The sequence below is a fragment of the Penicillium alfredii genome (genome assembly GCF_028826965.1).
Source record: "Penicillium alfredii strain IBT 34128 chromosome Unknown utg000011l_segment0_segment0, whole genome shotgun sequence".
Lineage (NCBI taxonomy): Eukaryota > Fungi > Ascomycota > Eurotiomycetes > Eurotiales > Aspergillaceae > Penicillium > Penicillium alfredii.
The window spans coordinates 2,815,285-2,841,055 of record NW_026622708.1 but is presented as its reverse complement, the minus strand read 5'-3'; the positions used below and the strand labels follow the sequence as shown (position 1 = coordinate 2,841,055).

General features: G+C 50.1%; 10 protein-coding genes across 10 annotated transcripts; 4 read left to right on the top strand and 6 right to left on the bottom strand.

The window, feature by feature from the left end:
* Positions 1–244: 244 nt before the first annotated feature.
* Positions 245–2,379, bottom strand: NUU61_009481 (uncharacterized protein; the record flags this gene model as incomplete). Its single annotated transcript, XM_056660006.1, has 5 exons — positions 245–1,185; positions 1,309–1,607; positions 1,659–2,017; positions 2,067–2,280; positions 2,327–2,379. The coding sequence occupies 5 exons, from the start codon at positions 2,377–2,379 to the stop codon at positions 245–247; spliced, it is 1,866 nt and encodes a 621-aa protein (XP_056508299.1).
* Positions 2,380–3,135: 756 nt separating this feature from the next.
* On the bottom strand, positions 3,136–3,636 carry NUU61_009480 (uncharacterized protein; the record flags this gene model as incomplete). The annotated part of the gene is made up of 1 exon (XM_056660005.1): positions 3,136–3,636. One exon carries the CDS (start codon positions 3,634–3,636, stop codon positions 3,136–3,138), a length of 501 nt encoding a protein of 166 aa, XP_056508298.1.
* A 1,519-nt stretch (positions 3,637–5,155) lies between these two features.
* On the bottom strand, positions 5,156–6,273 carry NUU61_009479 (NAD(P)-dependent alcohol dehydrogenase; the record flags this gene model as incomplete). Its single annotated transcript, XM_056660004.1, has 3 exons — positions 5,156–5,438; positions 5,499–5,928; positions 5,991–6,273. 3 exons carry the CDS (start codon positions 6,271–6,273, stop codon positions 5,156–5,158), a joined length of 996 nt encoding a protein of 331 aa, XP_056508297.1.
* A 1,169-nt stretch (positions 6,274–7,442) lies between these two features.
* Positions 7,443–7,682, top strand: NUU61_009478 (uncharacterized protein; the record flags this gene model as incomplete). Its single annotated transcript, XM_056660003.1, has 1 exon — positions 7,443–7,682. The coding sequence occupies one exon, from the start codon at positions 7,443–7,445 to the stop codon at positions 7,680–7,682; it is 240 nt and encodes a 79-aa protein (XP_056508296.1).
* A 911-nt stretch (positions 7,683–8,593) lies between these two features.
* Positions 8,594–9,984, top strand: NUU61_009477 (uncharacterized protein; the record flags this gene model as incomplete). Its single annotated transcript, XM_056660002.1, has 3 exons — positions 8,594–8,598; positions 8,846–9,109; positions 9,186–9,984. The coding sequence occupies 3 exons, from the start codon at positions 8,594–8,596 to the stop codon at positions 9,982–9,984; spliced, it is 1,068 nt and encodes a 355-aa protein (XP_056508295.1).
* Positions 9,985–10,084: 100 nt separating this feature from the next.
* NUU61_009476 (asparaginase) lies at positions 10,085–11,151 on the bottom strand (the record flags this gene model as incomplete). Its single annotated transcript, XM_056660001.1, has 2 exons — positions 10,085–11,043; positions 11,085–11,151. 2 exons carry the CDS (start codon positions 11,149–11,151, stop codon positions 10,085–10,087), a joined length of 1,026 nt encoding a protein of 341 aa, XP_056508294.1.
* Positions 11,152–11,580: 429 nt separating this feature from the next.
* NUU61_009475 (threonine/serine exporter family protein) lies at positions 11,581–14,121 on the bottom strand (the record flags this gene model as incomplete). The annotated part of the gene is made up of 1 exon (XM_056660000.1): positions 11,581–14,121. One exon carries the CDS (start codon positions 14,119–14,121, stop codon positions 11,581–11,583), a length of 2,541 nt encoding a protein of 846 aa, XP_056508293.1.
* A 1,131-nt stretch (positions 14,122–15,252) lies between these two features.
* Positions 15,253–15,855, bottom strand: NUU61_009474 (TspO/MBR family protein; the record flags this gene model as incomplete). The annotated part of the gene is made up of 2 exons (XM_056659999.1): positions 15,253–15,695; positions 15,753–15,855. 2 exons carry the CDS (start codon positions 15,853–15,855, stop codon positions 15,253–15,255), a joined length of 546 nt encoding a protein of 181 aa, XP_056508292.1.
* A 603-nt stretch (positions 15,856–16,458) lies between these two features.
* NUU61_009473 (putative DUF341 family oxidoreductase) lies at positions 16,459–17,233 on the top strand (the record flags this gene model as incomplete). Its single annotated transcript, XM_056659998.1, has 2 exons — positions 16,459–16,510; positions 16,626–17,233. The coding sequence occupies 2 exons, from the start codon at positions 16,459–16,461 to the stop codon at positions 17,231–17,233; spliced, it is 660 nt and encodes a 219-aa protein (XP_056508291.1).
* Positions 17,234–17,584: 351 nt separating this feature from the next.
* Positions 17,585–25,770, top strand: NUU61_009472 (putative polyketide synthase; the record flags this gene model as incomplete). The annotated part of the gene is made up of 8 exons (XM_056659997.1): positions 17,585–18,031; positions 18,090–18,147; positions 18,197–18,536; positions 18,593–19,118; positions 19,167–19,779; positions 19,844–24,522; positions 24,569–24,853; positions 24,946–25,770. The coding sequence occupies 8 exons, from the start codon at positions 17,585–17,587 to the stop codon at positions 25,768–25,770; spliced, it is 7,773 nt and encodes a 2,590-aa protein (XP_056508290.1).
* Position 25,771: the final 1 nt, after the last annotated feature.

The following is a 25,771-nucleotide window of genomic DNA, read 5'->3' as shown; positions in this document are numbered from 1 at the left end:
CCCCTCAGCTGGGTGCCCGGCTTTCCATGGATGCTAAGGCAGAGCCATTAGTTTTAACTAGTCTGTTCTTATGTAGATATCTCTCGTTTATGTTTGCCTCTATTTCTTCATATCTATTACCAATATAGTCTACTCTTCAATATATTACTGATAGCGGATCCTGCTTGGTATTTAAGAGATGACGAGCTTACTGGACTCAAGAAACTATTCCAAGTCCTCCAAAATTCGTTAAATTCTTGGAGTCTCAAAGAAAGATGCTATGGCACTGGGCTAGATGGGACTGATAACCAGGAAGAGAAACAGAAAAGTAAATACAGCCAGGAATATCACATACGCGACCAGGTTTGTCGAAGAACATGGGTAATTCATGGGTCTTGAAATGCCGCTGGAGCGCATCCTTTCGAGCATAGCAGAACTCTCTTGCTGCTGGGTGAAGTTCTGCACGCCCTAAACATACCGGGCATTGCAGAATCTGCTTAGGCTTTATATCTTCTGATTCCTTGCGAGAAGTGACCTTTGAGGTGGTTTCATTGAACCGAATGTGCGCTTTCAGACCACTAGGCACATGAAGCCTGTGGAGTTCTAACCGTAGTTCCAGAGACCGAATTCGGTTTTGAGTCAACTCATCATCATCAATCTTGTCAGCATCTCTGTTCTGAAATTCAAGATTGGCGAGAGTAATTCTCTCTGGCTGTATTCGGCCGGTATCAGAGGTAAATTTGATTTGCTCCCCTAAGTGGTTGCTCTCAATAATGCGATTGCCGACCTGTCGAAAGAAATCGGCACGAGCATTACTCTTTGCGGAATCACAGAGTTTCTTTCTCCTTGACTTGATTTTGTTTTGAAGCTTTTGCAATTCACCGGAGCGCTTGTCGCCTGACTCTTTAGCCGTTTTCAACTGCCCGTACTCGATGATGAGATCCGTCCGAAGTGTCTTGCATTCGTTTTTCCATTCAATCGTTTTGGTGTCCAATTCGACCGAGTCTTTCTGCGCAGGGGAAGGGCATTGCGGCGCGGAAGGATCCCGCGTTATGCTTGCGTGGGTGGCAAGGCTAAGTAGAGACTTTCTAGCGGGAGTCTCCATAAAAATAGATTGAGTGTCATCCATCACTGAGATGTAATTGGCAAATGTTTTGCCTTGGGTATGGCCCATAATGCGATTCCGCGAATGTTCATCGAGATGCCCTGCCAGGGGATGTTAGTGATTTATCCACTAAGTGGGGGTTTATCTAGTCGTGCTGATATTCGCGGCCGCTCCTTTGCGGTACTTGTAAAGGGTTCCTTTATCTTTAAAGCCGGCTGATTCACTAGCCGCTGCCTCCCACTGTCGCGCTTGATTATATTGAAGGGCACGCTGAGGATCCGTGACAAGAAGACCGGCCTGGTTCCGACTAGCGCCTCGCAAGATAGGAGTTTCCTTGACACTTTCCTTGAAATTGATGGGGGTGTTGAGGCGGTGTTCCGGTATAACGGTGAGGCGCCAGATATCTCGAGGGCATTTGATGTGTTGGCTGTCGAAGGCATTATCGAGAAAAGCATACATAAGTATGTCCTGAATGACACAAAGTCCCAAGTTGTCGTTCCGTTCTGTATATGTGTAGACAGGTCTTTACCGACTTAGTATATGCATCGCAAGCCAGGTCAAACATTTTACTCACGGCACTCCTTCGTTCCTTCGACCCTTGTTCAACCTATGCCTCACCCTCATAAGAAGCATCTGGGAGGTGGGATTTTCGGGGTGTTTCACCATGAAGAGCTCAATATCTTTCCATTTCAGAGCGTCGTTTTCATGGAGATATCCCGACGATTCGATCAAGGTTCCGGGTCGGGCACTTGTTGAAGTCATCATTTTTCTGAGCGTATTTAATTGAAAAATACTTCGCACAGTCGGAAAGGTAATGGGGCACCAAACAAGCAGATGATACGTTGTAAACAAGAGATCATCGATGTTGAACGGAGGTTGCTCGTGCGCGCTTAGTTCAATCTCGTATTGATCCGACAGCGTGCCATTCACGAGCTTGAAAAATTAGTAAGAGACCCCTAGTTTGACTGTTCGAAAGCCTTACTCTTTTGAGCTTCTGCTTGAATTCATAAGGCGCCTCCTGGCTCCTCTCTTGATTACAAAACATGGAGAAGTACCTCGCCAGGGTTTGGAAAGCCGACTTTCGCACAACATTATGTGTATTGAGGTACCAGCGAAGGAAACCCTCAATAAGTCTCAAGCTGAATTTTTCGAGAATCCAGAACCTCCAGTCTGGTGGATCGAGTTGCTCTGTCCATCTAGAGAACTGAGTTACTATTCAGATCAAGGGCCAAAGGTGCGTACCTTTTGAAGTTGTTCTCCATAGTTGCCACTTTTCGCCGGGATCTTGTTGTCATCTTCGGGTTCTGGGTCTGATTCACGGAGAAAGGCATGCGTTCTTGAGGTTTTTCTTAGAAGAGGGCATTTCGTGGTGGCTGGAGACAAAGTGATATAAGGGTGAGGACTACAGGCGGGCAGTTGTACCCAATTTATATTCCCCACTCTACGAACTCATGATAGAGCCGCCCTAAAGTTGTACTATTTTGAGATAGAAGACTAATAGACCTGATTAGGTAAAGCGTGTGCGTCGCGGTGGGGGTGTCGGTGCCGCGTGGAAAGACCATGACTTTTTGAATGAATGCCACGATTTTTGAACGAAACGCCACGCACAACTGTGGTCTTTCCACCGTCATCCCCCAATTATCACGTATCGTTAACACCGATAAGGTCCTGGGATCGAGCCCCAGTCTGGTCATTTTTTGCACTTTTTTTTCGTCTCATTCTTTATAGTCCTTCTGAATAATCAATCTATGTATGCAGTCAATAACAAATTCTTTGTTAGTAAGTAGAAGCCACATTTACCTATATCTGTCGCCAACCATCATCACTACGCCCGTCGTATTGAGCGACTTCTAGTCTCTGTCATCGATGATCAAAGTCGGAAAAGGTAAGTACGAGGCTAGTTATAGAATTCGGCTTATTTCTCATGATTGAGTCTATTATAATAACATAGCCAAATCAGCTCGAACGCTGATTCGTCAAATCATCATCTCCATTATCAAATGCTCTGTTCCCCTTATTGCCATGAAGACCAGTTTTCTCTTGCGACTTCGTCAAATAGAATCATCCAAATCCTTAAACCCATGTGAAGCAGCTCTTTTCTTTTTAGAATTGGGCTTCGATGGTGGCTGTCTCGATGGGTGATCAGCCGGCTTCATAGGACCGGGCACCAATCTCGCATTTTCCTCTTTCTGCTCCTTGGTTCTCTCATAGCCCATATACTTGTCCAAGTTTGGAAATTCCGTAAGGGGATTTTTCCACTTCCTGACATCCACCACCTCGTCTGGAAGGTTGGCCCATGATTCATTGCACCGCACATAAAATCGAAGTTGCTTCACGACCTCCTCGTCGTTCATCAAAGCAGCCGGGAAAACAGTCTGGATTAAAAGACGTTTGTCACCCCTGGCAAGGTCGATATGACTCATTCGCACCACTCTTTCAGGGTCCCATTTACAGCCAGGATCATGAATTCCAATATAATTAAGGATCTCATCCTCAGAGGTACCCCATGACAGGCTCTTCGGCAGCCAGGCATTTGCAATAAGTCTATCCATCGCGGCACTATCTGCTTTAATGACGCAGAACCTTAAGAACCAAAAGTCAGCCATTATATACGTCCCCTAGAGCTTGGGGTCACTGTACCAATCGCCCTCGTATTCTTGGTATTCGCGTGGAACCGGCGTGGTATAGAGGCCGTTTCCGTTCTCCCTTTCTTTGCGATGCATGCCTTCCCAAACAATAGTCTTTTTGGAATTATATAGCCTGCCTTGAGCCTGGATCAATCAATTCACCCATTAGGATTGCAATATAGTGGAAATAGAGGGATGAACAAACCGGATGAACAGTTCGATAGCTCACAATCCGGAGACTTGGATCATTCTCTCCATCCACGTGTTGATCACGTCTAATATGTCTTTGGCCTGGGGCAGCTGCAACGAAACCACTCAAAGCCGTGAGATAAAGCAACCAAAACAACATGGTAAGGCTTGAGAAAGGCATGGTACCGGTGACTTGCATCGAATTGACGACTTTAATACATTGCAAGGCATTTCTTATATAGCTTTGGAAGGTACATTAAATCCCTTAAAAAGTGCCCTGAATCCTCCAGGAAAATTCTGTTTATTCTATGCAACCATGAAATTAGTTTATTTTATTTTTTTCTTGTCAGGTACTGTAGGAATAAATAATGGGGCCAAAGTAGCGCTCAGTGTCTGTGTGGTCCCATCCGCTTGTGGGCCGGATCCGAATTGGGCTTCCTGTTGCCCACCTCTGCCTCAAGGGGGTGACTTGTAGAAAGGCAAAACCTGCATGAGGAATGCATCCTCGATGATCCTTAGGGTCTTGACTGGAAGAAAATAACCTCAGACCCACTGGAGGATCATTGGTGTCAGAAATGAACGTTCCTGCAACAGGGACAATCTTACTCAGTCTTACTCTTCATCAATATAAATCCCTTAAGCCACCGAGTCAAGATGGAAAAGTGATTTTGTTACTTTCTCCATGCTTGCATTGGAGAATTGATGTTTCGGCTGAATGGGGCTCTCCCTGAAAAAATGCAGAATTGGTCGCATCACGCTACGTGTTAATTTAGCATCTTCATGGTAAATCTGCTTCCCTGATCGACAGCCATACGCCGATCCATCTGGTGAGACGGGACCTATCACCAGCGACGAGCCAGGCAACATTAGTTCCTCCAGGGAGTAACAGCCAGACGGACCTTGAGCTAAATGTATTCTTATTCTCCCATGGGTATCTTGTTGCCTATAGATATTTAATAATTCCTTTTCAATCTCTTTTCAAAAAGGAGAAAAATATCATATGGTTACTTTAGTATTAGAGAGGAGAGAATGTTCGCCTACAGACTATATAGCACTTTAAAAGCCCAAGCGCCCCCTAGGCCATAGGGTTTTATGCGTATCAATCCTTGATATGCCTATTGGTTAAATACCAGGAATGTACGATACAAGGATAAACAGCCAGGCTAACTAGAATTTATTGTAAATAAATTGACTCTGGTGGACCACTTCTGCTCGTTTCAATCCATTCATCGACACATCTCCCCATATTGTACATTCACAAGCGCACCAAGACACCCCGATACCTCATCTTCCCCAAGCGAAGGGTCTCCATAGCCAGTTCAACACCGCTCTTGTCCAGTGGGAATGTCATCGTGGTCGGCACAATCCTTTTCTCTGCGGCGAATTGCACCAAACTGCGAAGGCTGTTCCGAGAAGCGACGAGCGATCCCTGGATCCGAACTCCCTTCTGATTCACAGACAACAGGGGAACTGGCGAAGGAGTCAGGTCCACAGTCAGCGGGTAGATCGACCCGTGAATATCCATGAGCGGGATAAGACTAGATGGTATCGAATCAGCATGTTTCAAAGATGTTCTCAAGAAAGGAACAATCACATACGAGGAATAGTCAACACTGGCGCTGCCACAAAGCAAGAGATGCTTCACCGGCTTGAATCCGATCTGATCCTGGCCAGGTCGAAAGACGTGGTACTCGGATGCCCCGAAGTCGAAGGCTTCCTCGCGTTTCGCTTCTGAGCTGGAAAACACAACCACATGGCATCCCATGGCAGCTGCTAGCTTGATGGCCAAATGGCCCAGACCTCCAATCCCCATGATTCCGACGCGGTCGGTCGGACGCACACCGTACTCTCTCAGCACCGTCCACACTGTTGCTCCGGCACACATCAGAGGCGCGGCGTCGGCAGAGTCGTATCCATCAGGGATTGGCACCACACAGCCTGCATCCCAGACGACACCCTCGCCGAACGAGCCAATGTCGTGGTCATGGCTTCCATACTCCTTCTTATTTTCGCAGTATTGATCCCAGCCTGATCGGGTGGCGTGGTTAGTGCATGTTTTCTCAGAGATAGGTGCGCATCTCTCAATATACCTGTCAAACACTTGTCACAATTCCCACACACGTAGTGAGTGTATCCAAAGCCAACGCGGTCGCCTTCTTTCACATTCGTCACGCCTGCTCCAATCTTTCGGACGACACCCACGCCCTCGTGGCCAAGAACTTGCCCGGAGTGGAGGAAGTGCTCGTCGGTGCCGCACAACCCCGAGTGCGTGGTTTGGATGTACACTTCGTTGTGTTCGATGGTGCGTGTAGTCTTATCCGACACAATCTTTCCTTCCTTCGACCCGCGGAAGACTTCAAATGTGACGCTCATCTTGGCAAGCTAGCTCTCTGGTGAAGTTTGGAATGTCAAATGAACTGATGATGAAATGTACTAGATATCTTCTCCTTTTTTAAATCTATCCAACACTATCATGGCTACTCGATTTATCAGCATTTTGCATGAAGAACGTGCCGTTATTTCCGTGAGGGTGCCAATGACGACTTTGCAGAACGGAAGTGGATCAGATCACCATTAAGGTTATTCTAGAGAATTCTCCTCGATCTGTGGGGTGGATACCTATCCACGAGTGAGGATAATGAAAAAGCATGATCAAATTATCAAGAATTCGCTTTTGGTTGTACAGCCGAGGCATCCGAGGCAAAAAATCTTCGCCATCAAAGACCAACGGGAGTGACCCATTGGATCGAGATCCACTGAACCAAACATCGGATAACTGTGCGGCGAAATTCATTCCGCCGAACCCTGAGTTGCACCCGTATCTAATTTATACGCCCCTTTATTCTTTAGTCTAAAAGCAACGCTCTATTGTCTTTTTATCTAAGACGCGTTTATTAAGGGTCTATATAGTAGATTAGGTTTAATTAACTACTATATTATTTTCTTTATTATTGTTAATTAGATAGAGATTATTTGGGGGAAGCTTGGTATCTTTTTGTAAAAAATATTATTGGCAGGGTATAAAACCTATCAATCAGGTAAAGAAATTAATAGAAGAAGGAAAAGGGGGGAAATAGTATATCTTCGTTATTATTAAGACTGAATCTGTTAGGGGATTGGACCAAATTGTATCAATTAATAGTGTATCCTAGGTACAAGAAGGATTCATTAAGAAATATAAAGAAAAGGGGTTATATAAGAGTTAGGGTTTCGCTAGGAGGGCGGTCAGTTTTTACTAGCGAGGTCTTTAGGTCGAGCTTTATTATATAGGACTTCGTACCAAGGTTCCGTAATATATAGCTAGCTTGATAAAATTTTCAAAAGAATGACTCAGTCCACTTTATTCAAACCGCCTTCCAAAAGAACTTTTGCCGATCCTCTTGTCGGTTATAAGAGGCTTATAAACAATGATAATGATAATCATCGAAAAACCCCTCAAATGGAAGATAGAAATAATAAATTTAAGGAAGTAGATTAGTTAGATAGCTTCATGAACCAAAGAGGTGACAAAAAGAAAGTGTCTGAATGAATATTCTATGACTATGGATGTTCTGGCATACCCTAAACAGTTTAGCTACGGGTATCTAGCCAGCGAGTCTTGCGCTGGGCACAAAATGCAGGTCATTTTTGCTCTCGCCGATGTGTTTAGTGTTTTCAAGGCCCCTGTACCGACAACTTCAAATCTTGGTCTTTACAACAGCAAGGTCGACCGTCAAGCTCAGATTTCGACTATTCATCTCAAGCAAATAAATTTGCAGGTCGGCGGTGCTACCTCCAGGTGAACCCAATGGAGGTGCAAATTCTTTGGGTCACAGACCCTCGCCTAATCAAGTGAAAAGGGAATGGGCGTATACCTTCTCACCTGGAGACGCACGGTGCCATGGGCTGAGCAAGGTATTGAGCCAGGTTTGTGGCTTTAATAATAAATTTAGAAATTTATATAGAAACCATTGTCAAAATATTTGACTGCTTTGCCACTAAAGTTAGAAAGGTATATAATTCATACAGGGGGGGTAATAAAAGTTTCAACAATTTTCGCTTGATTTTATATATTAAATTTCAAGTCACCACTTTATAAAACAAAGGCCTAACATAAAAGAATTTATATAAATTAGCTGATTCTCTTTTTGAAAATTTATATCTTAGATATAAAATTCCATATAAATTGATATTAAAGCCTAACGGTAGTCGGTCGGATTATAGAGGTTTTGATTAAAAAGGGATATTACAAAATTGTTTAGTTTTAGAAATACAGTATCTATTTTTATTGAGATACTACAATTTACTTAAAATTTGGCGAGGTACCAGACTTTTGGCCTGTTGTAATTAGGAAAAAGATGGCCATGATATAGAGCCATTTCTGGAATTTTAATCTTCATAGACTCGCCCTGGTAGTATAGTGGCAGTATACTACCTTCGGGTATTCTTCGGAATCCGATTTGTGACCACGCAGATCAAGACTGGTAGTGACCCAGGTTCGAGTCCTGGCCAGGGCCTAGTCCTCCTATTTTTGCCTTTCTTTCCCCCTCTCCTTTGTCACGACTGTCGCTAAACATTGCCCATCTTACAACCAACCGCTCTCATTCCCCAAAACTCCCACGTGCAGCAATCTTGACAGCTATTGACAGCCTAGCCATGGCAGGCTAACGCCCCCGGCGCATTTTTGCGTTTTCGGCCTTCCGATGTGGTGGCGATGAGGTGAAGAATCAACGCCTAGAGAGCCAAGACCTGGCAATCTCCCCCGAATCTTGTACTGGTTTCAAAAAATCATTCTGATCGACCTCCCACACGAGGCTTTTTGCCTTATAGCCTGGAACCTTGGTCGCTCAGATCGCTATCACTTGGCCGTCTCGTCCCGTCGACTGCACCAGGTTTTGCTGCCAGACCTTTTTGCCCATGTGACCCTGTGCCACTTCACCAAGTTGCCCCAGACTGAGTAAGTCAGACGATTTGTCGATGCGATTGTTCAAACTCCCAAGTTGGCCAACCTCGTGCGGTTCCTAGAGTTGGGAACGTTGAGCGAGGAGCCAGATAACGGTATTAAATATGACACGACGCTCATCCTCCCGCTGCTCGACGAAACTGTGTGCGCGGCAGAGCAACGCGCAAAATGGAAGCAGGGCCTGGAAAGCGGTGTCACCGAAGCGTGGCTGGCCCTGCTTATTCCACGGATCACGAGCTTGCGGAAAATCAGCATCGAATGGCCTTCGTGACTCCTAGCTACATATCGAAAATGCTGGAGAGGGCTGCGACAGAGGATCCCCCGATATTCACCCATTCAGAAGAAGCGGACGCGTCGTGGTGGGATACCGAAGGCGCAGCCGACGCGCGTCTCATGCTTCCATTGTTCAAGTTCCCAGCGATGCGCAAACTGTCGGCGCACATGCTCGCCGAGGATCCATGGTGGCAACAAAGAAACACACCGACACCAGTGTCGCCTTCGTTGGGGATCACCGAATCGACCTCGCCGTGTGTGACGCCGGCCAGAATGGGTTTAAGGGCTGGATTGGTTCCTGTAAAGCACTGAGATCTTTCCGTTTTACACACGGTGGAACCGGAATGGGCCAGGAGACGTTTAACCCGCGCGCTCTTCAGTCGCTTTCACTCCAGAAAGAATCACTCGAGTCTATCTTGATCCGGTCCGAGGACTTCTATGACCCAACCGAGACTCAAGAATCTATGGGGTTTGCCGAGATTACGGTTTTAAAGCACCTCTCCATTGGCCTCCAGGATCTCATTGGGATAAACGAGGACGAAGAGCCGATCACAGAGCTCAGAGATACCCTCCCGTATTCGATTGAAACGCTGCATTTCTATGAGTGTGTTGAGCTATTTGGCTGGGCTGTTGAGCAACTTAAGAGCTTAATAGATGTACGACGTATGCCAAACCTCGCTACTTTAACTCTTGAGTCGCCTGTGGCCGAGGACTCCGAACATCAGCAGAGGTTGGACCACTTGGGATATGCATGCAAAGAAGCCGGGATTTGTTTGAATACTATTTCTACAGGCAGATCCAGGGTTCAAGTCTGGGTGGAGGACCCCGATCAGCCTGGCCTGAGACGCATCTGCGTTGGTAGTATATGAATCTATATTGGAAAGTATCCGATGAATTGTAATATTCTATAGACACTAAATATAAGCAATCTCTAAATTCTATAAACACCCGCATGATACCCGCACAACCTCAACTCTCGCCCACCCCAACGGCATGCACATTGAACACATGAGAAACACGCTCAGTCACCACGCCCACTGTGTTCTTGATCGGAGGACAGTGGAATTCCGCAAGGGTTTCGCGCATCTCAGGCTCTTCAATCTGGAGCTGGCGCAGAATCTCTGCAATTGCCGCATAGAGAATCGCGATATTCCCATCCTCGATTTTCACAGCGACCCCAATAGCACCCTCGGCACCAAGCCTTCGCGTTTGGTCTGATGCTCTAATCCCGATTCCATAGCACCCATCCGCCCCGAGCTTGCCAATAAGTGAGCCCCGGAATGCATTCATGAGCACCGTACAAAACCGACCGTCGCCGGCGACCAGTTCAGGATATCGTGCCATAGCATGAAAGATCCGGTTAAGCGTATGTGTTCGCAAAGGAGCTGTCTCTACACTGGTCTGCACTGTGTCTGCAGCCGCAGCAAACCTCCCATACACCCGCGCCAGGTGGTGCAATGGAAAAGCAGGGGCAGGCAGATTGCACCCATCGAGACCCCATTGCGATCCAGACTCCTCGAGACCACAGACATCATCCACAACACGCTTGACGTGCATTTGAATCGGGTGCGTGGACAACTTATAGTCCCGCACATCGGTGCCGAGTGCTCTGGCCGCGGCAATCATGCCGGCATGTTTTTCCGAGCAGTTACTGCAGACAGCAGACGGAGAGTAATCACTCTTAATCCACGCGCGATTCACAGCATCGGATAGAGGAGGATGGCCACCGCAGCGGAGATCCTCTTTGCAGGCATGCGCTTTCGATAGCATGCCTCGAGCGCGCGAGATGTGGCGCTCTTGGCTGCTGTGCGACGTACACATGAGAGCCAGGTCGGCGTCGTCGAGACAAAATTGGTCCATGGCGCCTGTTTCCACAATAGCCAGGGCTTGGGCTGGCTTGGCTGCCGAGCGGGCTAGTGTGACTCGCGCTGCGTCGCCCACAGTGTATTGAAGCGTGCCGCGTGCACACCATGCCGGCTTTCCACGATGCCGCCGAGGTCGGTGACGATGAAGTCGCCTGGGATGATGCGGCGCATGATTGTTTTTGTGGCTGTCAACTGGCTGTCATTTTGCTTCTCGGGAGATTTTGTCTTAGGGTTTGACGGCTCGGCTCATTGCGACCGGCAAATTCCGACGCAGAAGAATTGACTAAATTGACGGAAGAATATGCCCAGCTGTGACTGATCTCAAAAATAGTATGTTTGTAATGAAATTGCCCGAGATTCGCATTATATCGAGGCCAGTACAGCCAACCCAGACGTAGATATATATAGATGATCAATGTTCACAACCCGCCGTCTAAGATTTATCCAAATGCAACATGCCAAACCCATTTAAAAAAAATGCACAAACGCTGAATGACGATGCTTTCGAATCCAAAAGATGAGAACCAGAGACAAAACCAACAAAGAAAAAACCATGTACGTCAGATAGTGTAATATGCCAAAAAGTTAAAAAAAGTCACCCTAGAAGCTGAACAGACCAGTGCGCTTCTTGCCATAGGGGTAGACGATGAGAGCAGCGATGAAAAGACCAACAGTAATTCCAATGGCGACCTGGATCATGCCGAAACCGAGACTGGCCACTGAGACATCGGACATGCTGCTCGTGCCCGAGCTGGTGCCCGAGTCTTTGAGGTTCTTGCGGACCTCGTCGGCATATTTGAGACCGGCCAGCAAGGAACCACTAGAGGCGAGACCGGACGGCACGAGCACGAAAATACCAGGCAAGATGGCGGTCGCGGCGTGGCCGTGCCATAGACGACTGTACAAATTTCCCAGTACACCGATGGTAAAGGCGCCGACGGTATTCGCCACTTCAGACTGAGAGCCGAGCTTCTTGGTGCTGAAGTAGTTGGTGATGTAGCCGGAAATGGCAATAAACACCATGACTGGCATCTGCTTCCACTTGCCATGGTTGACGATGGCAAGAAAGACGGCGTAGATGGCAACGAAAGGGAATTGCTGTGCCCATTCCGATCCATACACCTCGAGATTCTTGCATTGCGGTTGGGAGGTTGCGTTGGCATCCATTAAACCGTAGACAGTGGTTCCGACTGTGATGCCGTAGCCCAAGAAAAGCGAATAGATGATGGCGTACACCATACGAATCGAGCCAGCGATGATTTGGTGAGATTGCAGTTCCAGACTGCTACACAGAACCATAAAACCAGGAAGAATAAGCGCAATAGAGGATTGGGCTAGAGCCGAAAAGCAGAACAGCTCCTCCGAGACCCCATTGCGAGTAACGCGGATACTACCCAGAGCACGCGCCAGGAACGAGGTCAGCACGGCGGCGGTAACCTCGAAGACGTTGGAGTAGAGGACAGAGCGAGGTGCCAGGACGTGTTGCATCAGCCCGACCAACGCACCAAGACAAAAGATAATGGGCATGTCAATAGGTCGGGCCTTGAAGGCGAAGGGTCCAACAGTCGCACTGGCGAGGCCGTACATCAAGACGAGAACCCACTTGTTAAACCGCGGTTTACGCTGCATGATCTCGTCCAGTTCCTGAGTCGCTTCTTCCACACCGATCAGATCATGGACGACATTTTTATAAACATTGTGCGTGTCGGCCAACCGCCCAAGGTCAACACCCTGGACCATGCGCACGAGTTTGACCTCGGCCGTGCGGGTTGTCGGGTCATCAAAAGACATGATCATGCATCCCGGAAGGTACAGGAATTGACCTGACACCTCGAGGACACGCGCTGTCATTTGCATGTATTCCTCGAGGCGATGGGTCGGGGCGCCGTAGCGCATGAGGGCACGGCACAGTTGCATAATATAACGTTGCCGAGCGAGGATCTCAGCGATGTGCACAGTCACACGGATTTCGTCTTCGAGGCGGGTGCGGCGCTTTGGCTTCTTGGGTTTCTTGCCCGGATGTACCGCATCCGCGGCGGCCGCGGGTAACGTCGGGCGGCTGAGGTTCATAGAGGCGTCGACCAGCGACGAGGTGGACCGGTGAGCGGGTTTCTTGTACCATTTGATCTTCTCCTTGCGTGGGGTCGCGGCGCCGGAGGTCGGCATCGACGGCGACAGAGAGCCCTTCTTCGGGGTGGTAGTCCCCGAAGACACCTGAGTCTCGCTGTCCGAGTCATCCGTGATCACACTCTCAGGGCGCGACGAGCCCGCAGTCTGGCTGGCTTGTAGCTTCAGCAACTGGGACAGAATGCCACTGCCGCCGCCGAAGCCACTGGACCGACGCCGGGTAGCAAAGTCGCGCAGGAGTCCCTCTGGCGTCGCCTGCCCCGAGCGCTGATACGCACCGCGGGGCTTACGCTTCCGGAGATTCTCCTGGGCCTGGGTCATACCGCGCACAAGGCGATGGGCCTCGGCACTGGGCGGAGGCTGGAGCAGTTCCTCGCCGCTCTCGAGCGCACGCAGGCGATCTGCATCTTGACGGGCTCGGCGGGCCTGCACCTCCTCCATTGGAATACCACCCTCGAAATCATCGGGCAGGATCGAGGCATTGAGCGCCTCCCCCTCATCCGGCGGGCGACCGAGGCGCTCCGTCAAACGGACGGTCTTCTGCCGGAGGAGCTCGCCCGCAGCCTTGAACCGCTCGCGCGTCGAGCCCGTCCGCTCAAGCTCTGCCTGCTTTTCAGGGTCGGTGGCATTCAATTCCTCCGGGGTGTGCGCGCTGGCGAGGCCGTGGCGAGCGTAGGTGGGGGCCGGCGGGGTTACGTTCCCGGACAGCGATACATCGCTCAATTGTGCGGCGGGCAATAGTGGGCGATTTGCCAAGTCGGATTGATCGGAAAAGATGCGATGTGAGTCCTCTGGCTGAAGGTATTGGTTACTGTTGGATCGACTGATCGAGTGAAATCGCACTCGGGGCGACCGGACTCGAGGCTCGGGCGAGGGAGGGCCCGCGTCATATTGATGAACATCGGCCGTGTCCTCGCGCTCGAGGCTTTCGCGACTGCCAGGGTTGCCGGGCAGAGGGAATTCGGTATATTCTTCACTGGGACTGGGGTGTGGAGCGTGGATTGGATCCGACATGAGAAACAATGAAGAGGGATGTAGTAGAGAAGAAGAGATAAAAGAAAACGACCGACAGGAATTGCCTGATCACAGAAGAAAAGAAGACCAGGGAATAAAAGGATATCAAGATATTAAGCCATATAAAGAAACAAAAGAAAAGAAAAATAGAGAGAGGCGAACAATCAACGAATGAGTTCCCGGGGAGAAGAGCAAAGAACCACGGCGCGCAACCCACCAGACTTATGGTTCTTTCAATCTCTGGGTCTTTTGGAGATCTTCGTCTTCCACCCATTCTAGCGCCCCTCAAGTCATCTTGATAAGCTGTATGCCATCACGGGACTTTCTGATTCGCAGAGGTTTTCCTGCCTACCTGACGCGCGCCATGGCCCTCTGTGAAAATCCCTGAGCTTGCGCGCCCGGAGAATTCTAGACGGGCGTATGTTTTCTGTCGGCCCAAGGGGTGGGTCGTGGTGGCAAAGGATGACAGTCAGGCCGAGACATCCGTGTGTTTCTTCCATGACTTGGCTGATCTTCTATCCAACGAAGCTAGTTCTCCCATATCTCTCTCTCGACATCTCACAGCGACCACTCATATCCCGTGGATGGCTCACCGGTCACCGCGCGTTATCTTTTCCATAATCATTTCTTTTCCCCTGAGAATGCATCCAGTCTACCCTTGACGATCTCGGGCCCACGCCCAGTCACTTGGCACAGTGGCAGCCACCTCCTGAGCTTGCAGTGGAGTGGAAATCCAGGAAATCCCTCGCAGGAGTGTGAATATTGGCATCGCAATGATCCACTGTGATGGGCTCATGTTGCGACAGGTCTGGGCCGGGAGACCTCGAACAGACCAACCCAGTTTATTGATAGAAAAGCTGGACCCACCGCACACAGCAAACAGGGAGGAACGCGGATGAACATCATTACGAACCGCCCTGGAGGTTGGCAGTCTCGCCACTCTTCGACCCCAAAGTGGACCCAATCCTGAGGGTTGCGGCCGAGAATTGGATCTTGAGTCGCGCGTTGATCAAGTAGATGATTTCATATTTCTAGGCAAGGTATGGTCTGGGCGCCAGGCAAACACAAAACACAAAGCAAAGGAAGACAATCAAAGGGTCATCTCTTTGTCTCGAACCTCTCTCTCTCTCTCTACTCGGATTTCTTCTCAGGGAGAGCCCAGTTGTTCAGGATCCCCACTCCAGTGTTGAGATACGTGGCATATGCCAGCCAGGCCGAATAGGGAACCATCAACCAGAACGCAGTCCGGTCGGCCTTCCACCAATTTGCCATGAGCATGCCGACAGTGCCCGCCAGCAGAGCCAAATCCCCCAGCGCTGTGGCCGGCCGGCCGAATCCGAAAAAGAGGGGCATCCACATGAAATTGAGCACCAGCTGCGAGGTGTAGAGAGTCTGCGCGCTGTGGTTGGCGTCCCGCACGGCCAGCGTTAAGGACTGGGACGCGGTCACAGTGGCATGGTGCGAGGCATAACCCATCAATCCATACAGCAAGGTCCACATGGGCGGGAAGAGCCATCCTGGTGGACGGAATGGCGGTTGGCGGAGCGAGCGATAGGTGGCCTGGGTTTTATTCCCTGCAGAAAATGACATGCGTTAGTGCTGGGATGCACCCAGCGAGTCTTATCTCTTACGGTTGACAAGGAGGGCCACCACATTCCCTGTCGCGATGGGCGTGGCGACCGCCAAAAACGGCGACGCAAAGATAGGCTGCGGGAGGGCGAAAGACCACGGCATGATTGATTGGCAGTAAATATCCGTAGATCAGTAGAGATGAAGGAGGTCACTGAGCAATAAACAAGGGGTAAATCGTCACTTCCCCCCAGATGACCAGGTGACCCTCGGGTTGGGGGCAGACGAAGCCGAAGAAGTCAATCGCGATCGAGTGCGATGCCCTACGTCATCGGATACCTCGGCGCCATCATGGCCTCAATATTCCGGCGTCGAGATAGATGCCTGAGGTGTTGGTGAATTCTCATAACGCGCATCGATGGCCCCGAAGAACACCATGGCAAACTCGCAGCTCGATGAAACCAAATGATGCATGCATTACCGTGCTGTGCAACTCGGATAGCATCAACTCCCTTGCGGGCCAGGCAACACCAAATAAATATCTCTGGCCCGGGGACTTTTTCAACCATGCTGTCGAGACAAGGATGCGAAAGCACCGTCCTCACGAAAGAGGGCGAAAGAGGGCGTCCAGGTTAACATAAAATGCATCAACAGACTGGAGCATCGTGGCCCAGCCATCCGCCTCTACTCATCCTTCTGTCCTGGGATATAACCGGCGACTTTTTGAGGTTCTTATCTTTTGTGATATCCTGCACCACGGACCCCAAAATGCCCCTGCGGCTGCTGTGTCTCCATGGATGGGGAACAAATCAAAAGGTCGGTAGCTACGAGTCCTGATTCTCGGGGCAGATGCTGACCTTCGACAGATTTTACAGTCACAGCTGAGTAGGCATGGCCCAAACATTTAGTGGGAAAGTGATTCACAGAGGTTCCAGGTGGCCTGATGGGCGACCTGCAACGAGATAACACCGCGACGTTCTCGTTTCTCGAAGGCGACATCGACTCCGATCCAGGACCCGGCATTGCTGGGTACTACGACGGCCCGTACTACAGCTACTACCGGTTCCCACGGACCTTTTCTCCCGAGGACAGGGACGAGTCCGATATTCTCGAGGCATACGAGCAGTTGTACGAGACGATCGCCCTGGACGGCCCGTTCGACGGCATTTTAGGCTTCTCACATGGGGGCACACTGACGGCTGGATTCTTGATCCATCACGCCAAGATGTATCCGCACCAGCCGCCCTTGTTTCGGTGTGCTATCTTTGTCAATTCCCTTCCCCCATTCCGGATGAACCCAGGAGAGGACCCGGTCATTGAGGAAGGACTCGAGGGTTATATCCGCATTCCTTGCGTGAACATTGCCGGCGCGAAGGATCCGTTGTTTGACTACTCAATGGCTCTCCATCGGATCTGTGATCCGCGCCAAGCGACGTTCGTTGTACACGGGAAGGGTCATGATATTCCCAATGACCGAAAGAACATTACTGTTTTGGCTGCTGCTATTCGCAAGCTGGCTATCCTGGCGTTGGGGATCTGCTGACATGGGGTATGGAGGTTGGACAGACATGGGTTGGAAAGAAAGGTGGGCTCATTGGAGGCTTAATTGGAAAGGGGCAAGGCTGCAGCATAAAATCCAGCTAATCCCGGTATTTAACCGCTTGTCACCTTAACGGCAACTTATTTTAACAAGGAAGAGGGGGGATATACCCCTTTGCAAAAGAACCGAGAGACATCTCCGCAGTAGCTATACCTTGAAATGTTCGAGGAATGCAAGCTTTACTCTTGAGGACTGAAAGGCCATCTGGTAGTAATACTCTCAGACATACTGATAGCTTTCCTTGGCCTCCCTGTTGGTTCTCATCGCTATCTTCTCATTGATGACGTTCAAACAATGACAACAGACTCACCACCCACCCAAGCCAGCCGCGTTGACCCTGCAACAGAAGACAGAATGCCACAAAATGAACACAATCATAGCCTCAAAGATGCATCTCCAGATGGTCTGTCGATTTTGGACTCGGATTCGTGCATACCGATAGCTATTGTGGGAATGGGATTTCGGGGGCCGGCAGATGCAACGAACGTCGAGAAGCTATGGGAGATGATACTCGCAAGGGGAGAGGGATGGGGCCCTATTCCTGCTGCACGATGGAACGATACTGCCTTCTATCATCCAGATCACAGTCGGCATGGCACAGTGAGATCTAATTCCGCCTGGGTATCAATCAACAGGCTAACAAAACAAATGAAGATAAACATTGAAGGTGGTCATTTCCTTGATGAAGACGTTTCATTGTTCGATGCGCCATTCTTCAACATGACAAGCGATGAAGCAGCGGTATGGTCCGGGGAGTATTTCTGCTAGAGAGCCTCTGTCTAACACGGCATCTTCTTAGGCTATGGACCCGCAGCAGCGACTTCTACTGGAAGTGACATATGAAGGCCTCGAGAGTGGTAGGTTCGCCCCAGCCATCATGATGAAACCGATTCTCAACTTTCACAGCGGGCATCCCCATGGCCCAGATCATGGGTAGCAAGACCGCGTGTTTTGTTGGATCCTTCTGCGCCGACTACACAGATCTTCTCCTGCGCGACCCAGAGAGTGTCCCCATGTACCAATGCACAAATGCCGGACAGTCCCGCGCGATGACCGCAAATCGGGTCTCCTATTTCTTTGACCTGAAGGGGCCAAGTGTCACCGTCGACACGGCCTGCTCTGGCAGCTTGGTTGCATTGCACCTAGCATGCCAAAGTCTCCGGACTGGTGACGCATCCATCGCTATCGCAGCTGGGGTGAATCTTGTTCTCAGCCATGAGTTTATGTCCACAATGAGCATGATGAAGTGCGGATGTCCGAAGGGTCTGTGCTCTCCAAACCGGGCTAATTGAAATGATGCAGGTTTCTGTCCCCAGATGGGCGCTGTTATACCTTCGATGCCAGAGCCAACGGCTATGCCAGAGGCGAGGCAATCGCATGTCTCATCCTCAAGCCACTAGCCAATGCAATCCGAGATCGGAACACAATCAGAGCCATTATTCGGGGCACTGGATCCAACCAGGATGGGCGAACCCCGGGAATCACACTTCCCAGTGCAACCGCACAGGAGGCCCTAATCCGTGACGTCTATTCCAAAGCTGGCCTCTGCCCGAAAGATACGGGCTTTGTGGAGGCACACGGCACAGGGACACAGGCGGGCGATCCCATCGAGATCGGGGCAATAGCTCGTGTGTTTGGGCCTGGCCGTCCTCCTGATCAGCCGTTGCGGATAGGGTCTATCAAGACCAATGTGGGCCACCTGGAGGGGGCGAGTGGCCTGGCTGGTGTGATTAAAGCAGTCTTGATGCTGGAGAATTGCATGTTTCTCCCAAATCGCAATTTTGAAACCATCAACCCTCGCATTCCACTGGATGAATGGAAGCTCAAGGTTTGCGTGCCTGCCGACGCTTGCCAGTAAGCCAACTGACAATGACAGGTTCAATTGAATCCTGAGCAATGGAAGACCAGCCAGCCGCATAGAGTGTCGATAAATAGCTTTGGATATGGAGGAAGCAATGCTCACGTCATTGTGGAAGATGCCCACGGTTATCTCACCAGTCGCGGTGTGAACGGAAGTTCTCGAAGAATTTCAAGTCCCTATCACCAACAATTATCAGCGAAAGACATCGCTACCAACTCAAATATACCCAGAGGTCGACTTTTGCTAGTATCAGGGTTTGACGAGCGATCCTGCCGGGAGCAGATTCGGAAGCTCCAAGAATATGTATCCGACAAACGAAATACAATCAACAATGAGGAAAGCCTTTTGGATGACCTTGTGTTTACTCTTAATGAGCACCGGTCAAAATTCTTATGGAAGGCAGCCGTAGCAGGCCATTCCATTACAGATATCGCCGCATCACTCTCTTCCAGTGTCAAGGTGAGGAGTGCAGTGCGCAAACCCAGCCTCGGATTCGTCTTCACAGGGCAGGGGGCTCAATGGGCGGGCATGGGCAAGGAACTACTTCAAGCCTATCCTGTATTCCGGGAATCCATTGAACGAATTGATCGATATCTCGCTCGCATAGGGGCATCGTTTACCGTGCACGGTATGCAGTCCACTTTGATCTCCATGACTTTTCGACACACTAACATGAAATCCCCGATATGAAGAGGAAATCTCAAAGCTCCCCGAGGACTCCGAGTTGAGCCATCCGCTTCTTAGTCAAACCGTGTGTTCAGGACTGCAGATTGCTCTTGTTGACCTCTTTGCCTCCTGGGGGATATACCCAGACTCTGTCACGGGCCATTCTAGCGGTGAAGTTGCCGCTGCATATGCCGCAGGTGCGCTCTGTATGGAAGATGCCATGGCAGTGGCATACTATCGGGGCGTTGCAGCCAGTCAGATATCAACAGAGCACCAAGCGCGGGGGGCCATGATGGCAATCGGAATGCCCGCCAACGACGTTCAACACTATCTCAACAATCTCAGCTCAGGTAAAGTCGTTGTGGCATGTGTTAACAGTCCTTCTAGTGTTACTGTGTCTGGCGATATTGCCGGAGTCGATGAACTGGCGCAAATATTCAAGGACAAGTCGACCTTTACTCGACGGCTCGCTGTGGATGTTGCGTATCACTCTCATCAAATGGAACTCGTCAAGAATGAGTACTTGGAATCCCTGAGACACATCAAGCCCCGAAGGGATGAAGATACCCCAGGGCACACAGTGCAGAATCGATTACCGTCCTTCTTTTCCTCGGTATATGGAACAGAAATTCAAGCGCAAGAACTAGGGCCTGGATACTGGGTATCCAACCTGCTCGGGAAAGTGAAGTTTGCAGACTCATTAAGGGTGTTGTGCTTTGAAACAAGCACTCAGCGCGGCGGCATAGGAGGAGCCACCGCAAAGCGGACGAAGAGAAATCCGGCACGCAAGGTGAATGTGGACTGTCTTCTGGAAGTTGGACCGCACTCGGCACTCTGCGGCCCTATTAGACAGATTTTCCAGGCAGATACAAAACTAAATACCGCCGAAATCGTGTATGCAAGCGCGCTAGTGCGCAAGGGCAATGCAGTCACGACTGTTCTCAATGCTGCCGCGACGCTAGCCTCGCTGAGCTACCCACTCGACTTGAACGCTATCAATTTTACAGAGAACCAAAACCACAGACCCCCACAACTACTTGTGGATCTGCCACCATATCCCTGGAATCACACCCGGTCATACTGGGCTGAGCCACGGTTGAGCAAAATGTATCGAAATCGAGGATATGCCCGCACGGATCTACTCGGTGCCTCCGACAATATATCATGCCCCTTTGAGCCCCGATGGCGGAACCACATTCGAGTGTCAGAAGTGCCGTGGTTGGCCGAGCACCGAATTCAATCGAATATTGTGTTTCCTGCCGCAGGCTACATAGCCATGGCAATTGAGGCATTGAGGCAGCTCACACAAGGCGAAGGCAATGTTTCCGCATTTGTTTTGCGAGACGTCATGATCAAATCTGCTCTAGTGATTAATGAGCTATCTGCGGTCGAAACTATGGTTTCACTTCGTGACTCTAAGGAAGTTTCAATGAAAGGACTAGGTCAGATGTACCAGTTCCACATTTACTCTGTGACGGAAGACAACAGATGGACCGAGCATTGCACAGGCCAAGTTGGGAGGCAGAGCAGTTTCAGCCTAACTGATGAAGCTACCAGCGACGATGCAGACGGTTTTGTCATGATCCCTTCCGGTACAGAAGTTCACGGAATATCAGCGGTGAACGTCCAGCAACTGTACGAAAGGCTCCATAATATTGGCTTGGAGTACGGCCCGTGTTTTGCCAATTTGACTGAAGCGCACGCTAGCCAGGATGGTGCATGCTTTGCAGAGGTCACCATCCCGAATACAGCAGCCGTGATGCCCATGTCATTCCAGTATCCTTTTTTGATTCATCCATGTACTCTGGACAGTATATTCCACAGTGTCTTCGCAGCTCTACCCCCAAATATGGGCCTCGAGAATGGTCCGCCGATTCCAGTTTCAATCGATGAGATGCACGTGTCCCCCGGGTTGAATGCATTAGCCGGCGAGGTCATGAGTATCTGCACTCATGTCCGACAGGGGTCTCGGGGCGACGTCCTCGCATCAATCGCTGTGGTAGACTGCAACGACAGGCAGTGCGGGCTGGACTCGAGTATACTAATAAGTGGGCTGCGATGTAAACGACTCGAGCAGGAGTCGGGGGATACTAATAGGGCAAAGGAGACATGCATAGCCTACAGGATCGACTGGAAGGCAGACCCAGAATTTCTCTCGCAGGAGAATATCTCACGGTGTTTTCCGCAACACAAATACGAAAAAGTGAAATCAGCGCCACGAAAGGATCATGAGGCGTGTGCCGCATATTTTATCAGACGTGCACTCGGCGACTCCAGTGAGCCAAGCGAACAAAAGCCGGGCCCTAGATCCTCTTCGGCATACATTAATTACCTCAAAAGTGGTCTTCAGATGTATGATACATCTCATGCAAATGCACACGACCTTTCGATTGAAAACGTTCGGTCATCTGGACCTCTGGGGGAGCTTATATGCACTATAGGCGAGAACCTCGATCTTATTTTGCAGAAAGGCAAGGTTGCCAGCTTGATGGAAAACCCCCATCTTTGGGATGCGTTATGGGAAAATCTCTCAAATGGCCTGGGATACCAAGAAGCCGTCGAATACCTTGATTTGATAAGCCACAAGAAGCCGGACCTCTCCATCCTCGAGATTGGAGTTGGAACAGGCCAAGTGGCCAAGACCTTCTTAGAACGTCTTGTCAATGGTGTTGCCGTTCCTCGTTGCTCGAAATATACATTCGTTCATGGCGATAAATCGATTCTCGACCACACCAGCCAATCTCTGGAGCAATGGGCAGAGCTGAGTGAGTGCAAGCGGTTGGATATGGAGCGCAATCTCCCCGAGCAAGGACTAAGTGATCATTCATACGACGTCGTTGTTGTACCAGATGGGCTGTACTCAGTGCGTTCATCTCGACAAACACTGCTTTCGATTCATACTATCCTCAAAGAGTCGGGCACTTTAATGGTGATTGACCCTCTACTCAGCACACACAATGTGCAGGATGCTCTTCTGTTGGGCGCTTTACACTGCTTATCTGCGGACGAGCTTCATTTGAGTGATAGAGGTGGCTGGAATGAAAGCCAATGGAATGAAATGCTTCGCGAGGCACACTTCACCGACCCAGATATATTCAGTCTCAATGAGCAAGAGAGTTCCCGGCTGTTCATTTCCAAGCCTCATCGCGTTCATAGACAACCCAGAAGAAAGCTTTTGATCATACGAGAAGAGAAAGATTGCGGTATTGCCGTTGATATCTTGCAAGGGCGCCTTGTGGGCTGGTCATTCGAAGTGACTGTCACTGACATTGCTCACGCACAAGCAGAAGGCCAAATATGTCTTGTTCTCAGCGATTTGCAGGTTCCTCTGCTAGATCACTTTGACGAAGGTACCTTAGCAAAGGTCAAGGATATATTCTTCCGCAGTGCCGGGGTCTTGTGGGTAACCAGAGGGGGCGCAATTAAGCCCACTGACCCACGAGCAGGGTTGGCTACTGGCTTCGCAAGAACAGCACGATCTGAGTCGGGCGTGAGTCCGATCATCACGCTTGATCTCGACTCTCAGAATCAACTGTCTAAGAAGCGCGCCGCTGAGATAATTGGAGATCTCGTCGCATCACGCTTCCTCTCCGAAGATGCATCAGGGAATGACACAGAATATGCCGAGAGAGATGGCTCAGTCCTAATTCCGCGAATCACGGAAAGTGTGAAGGACAACCAACAGATCAGGGCATTTAGCGAGCCAACAACCGTTGTGGAGCAACTTTTCAGAGACCGCGACCAGCCTGTTCGTGTCCCAAAAACCGATAGACAGCTCGTTATTGTACCTGATACGCAGATGAGCGAACTCCCTGTGGGCTACATTGGAATTGAAGTCCATGCCTTTGGCCTCAGTGAACAAGATGCTCCCAACAGTTCCGATGATGTTGAATCAGAATCAAATCTAGGACTGGAATGCAGTGGAATCGTATACAACATGGGCGCAGGGGTTCATGGATTTTCTGTGGGGGATCGTGTTGTCTGTCTTGGGGTTGGGACAGCAAGAAGCTATTACCACGACCGAGCCTCGGCGTTTCAGAAGATCGACGACGATATGCCATTCGAACTGGCGGCGGCATTGCCGGTGGCGTACTCGACTGCATACTATACAGTCGATTATCTGTCCCGGATCGAATCGAATGATGCGATACTGGTCCATGACGCAGCCAGTTGGTGTGGGCAGGCAATAGTTGAAATGTGCCGCTTGCGAGACGCCCAGATCTTTGCGATTGTCGAGAACCCCGATCAGAGGACACTGTTATCCAGCAGATTTGCCATTCCAGAGAAGCAGATCTTCATTCAAGACATGGACGACTTTGCTCGAGGAGTCTTGCGATTGACAGGAGGGAAAAAGGCCAGCGTGGTGATCAGCTTTGATGATGTCAAGGAGCAAGACTTCCTCAAATGTGTCGCTTCATTTGGTCAATATGTTCAGCTCCGAAGGCACGACACGCCGCATCAAGACACGCCTTGTCTATCGAAGAATATTTCTTTTTCGACTTTCAATCTGTTCAAGCTTCGCAAGGAGCGAGGCGACCTCGCAGACCAGATATGGTCTAAGGTCTTTCGTCTATTCCGTGAAGGAAGACTCCGGGGCCCATCCTCGACAGTTGTATACACAGTTGACATAGTCCAAGAGGCGATAGATGCAATTGCAACAGAAAAGCATGTGGTAGTGACCGCAGGAGCTGACGATATTGTCAAGGTATGATCTATTCGAACCCCGACAGACCTGTTCTGATTTCGTCCAGGCAACCCTTCCGAAGATTTCTCCGGTACTGTTCCAAAGCGATGCCTCATATCTTCTGGTTGGTGGCCTGGGAGGCATCGGACGTGCAATCGCTTTGTGGATGGCGGAGCATGGCGCTCGGAGCTTGGTGTTTGTTAACCGAAGCGGCTTGGCAAAAGAAGATGCCAAATCAACGGTCAAGGAATTGGAAGACAAGGGGGTTCAAGTGATGGTGCATGCGTGCGACATATCGGATGAGACACAAGCCCAGCGAATGGTCATTGACACCTCCCGCTGTGCGCCTCCAGTGCGTGGAGTAATCCATGGAGCAATGATTCTAAAGGCAAGCAAGCTGCGAGTACGGCGAAGTGAAGATGGTTCCAGCTAACTGGAATACAGGACGTCCACATCGAAAGAATGACGGCAGAAGATTATAACACAGTGTTAGGCCCGAAGTATGCCGGAACATGGAACCTGCAACGACACCTGCCACATGACCTCGACTTTTTCGTCATGTTGTCTTCAATCAGCGGTGTTATTGGAAATGCAACTCAAGCTGCCTACGCCGCCGGGTCCACCTTCACGGACTCGTTCGCCGCATACCGGAATGCGCTGGGTCTCCCAGCAGTGTCCCTGGATCTTGGGACCATCACTGACGTTGGGTATCTGGCAGAGAACAAAGATCTAGCAGCAAAGATGGCAAGACAAGGGTTCCAGGGCACTGGAACGTCAACACTGCTATCACTCGTTCAAGTCGCCATTTCCCAATCACGGACGACAGACACAAACTCGCAGATTGTGACGGGACTGGGCGAATGGAAAGCAGGCGAGTCACTTGCAAACTTTGAGGCGCCTCTCTTCTCCCATTTCCGTCGCAAGTACCAAACAGATACCCAGATGGACGTGCGGGATGATTTCGTGCAGAAACTACGGGATGGACTAGAGGCCGCGAAAACGATGGACGACGCCACATCGATCATCTGTGACGCACTCAGCGCGAAGATTGCTTCGCATCTGGCTATCGCCGTTGAAAGTATCAACCCCTCTAATTCGGTTTCTGAATACGGCGTGGACTCCCATGTGGCGGTGGAGCTGCGAAACTGGATATCCAAAACCATGGGGAATAGCGTGCCGATTTTGGAGATACTGGCAAGTGGCTCGATGTTGGATTTGGCAGGGAAAATAGCAATACAGCAACGCCGATGGACAGAGGAAAAAGAGTGAC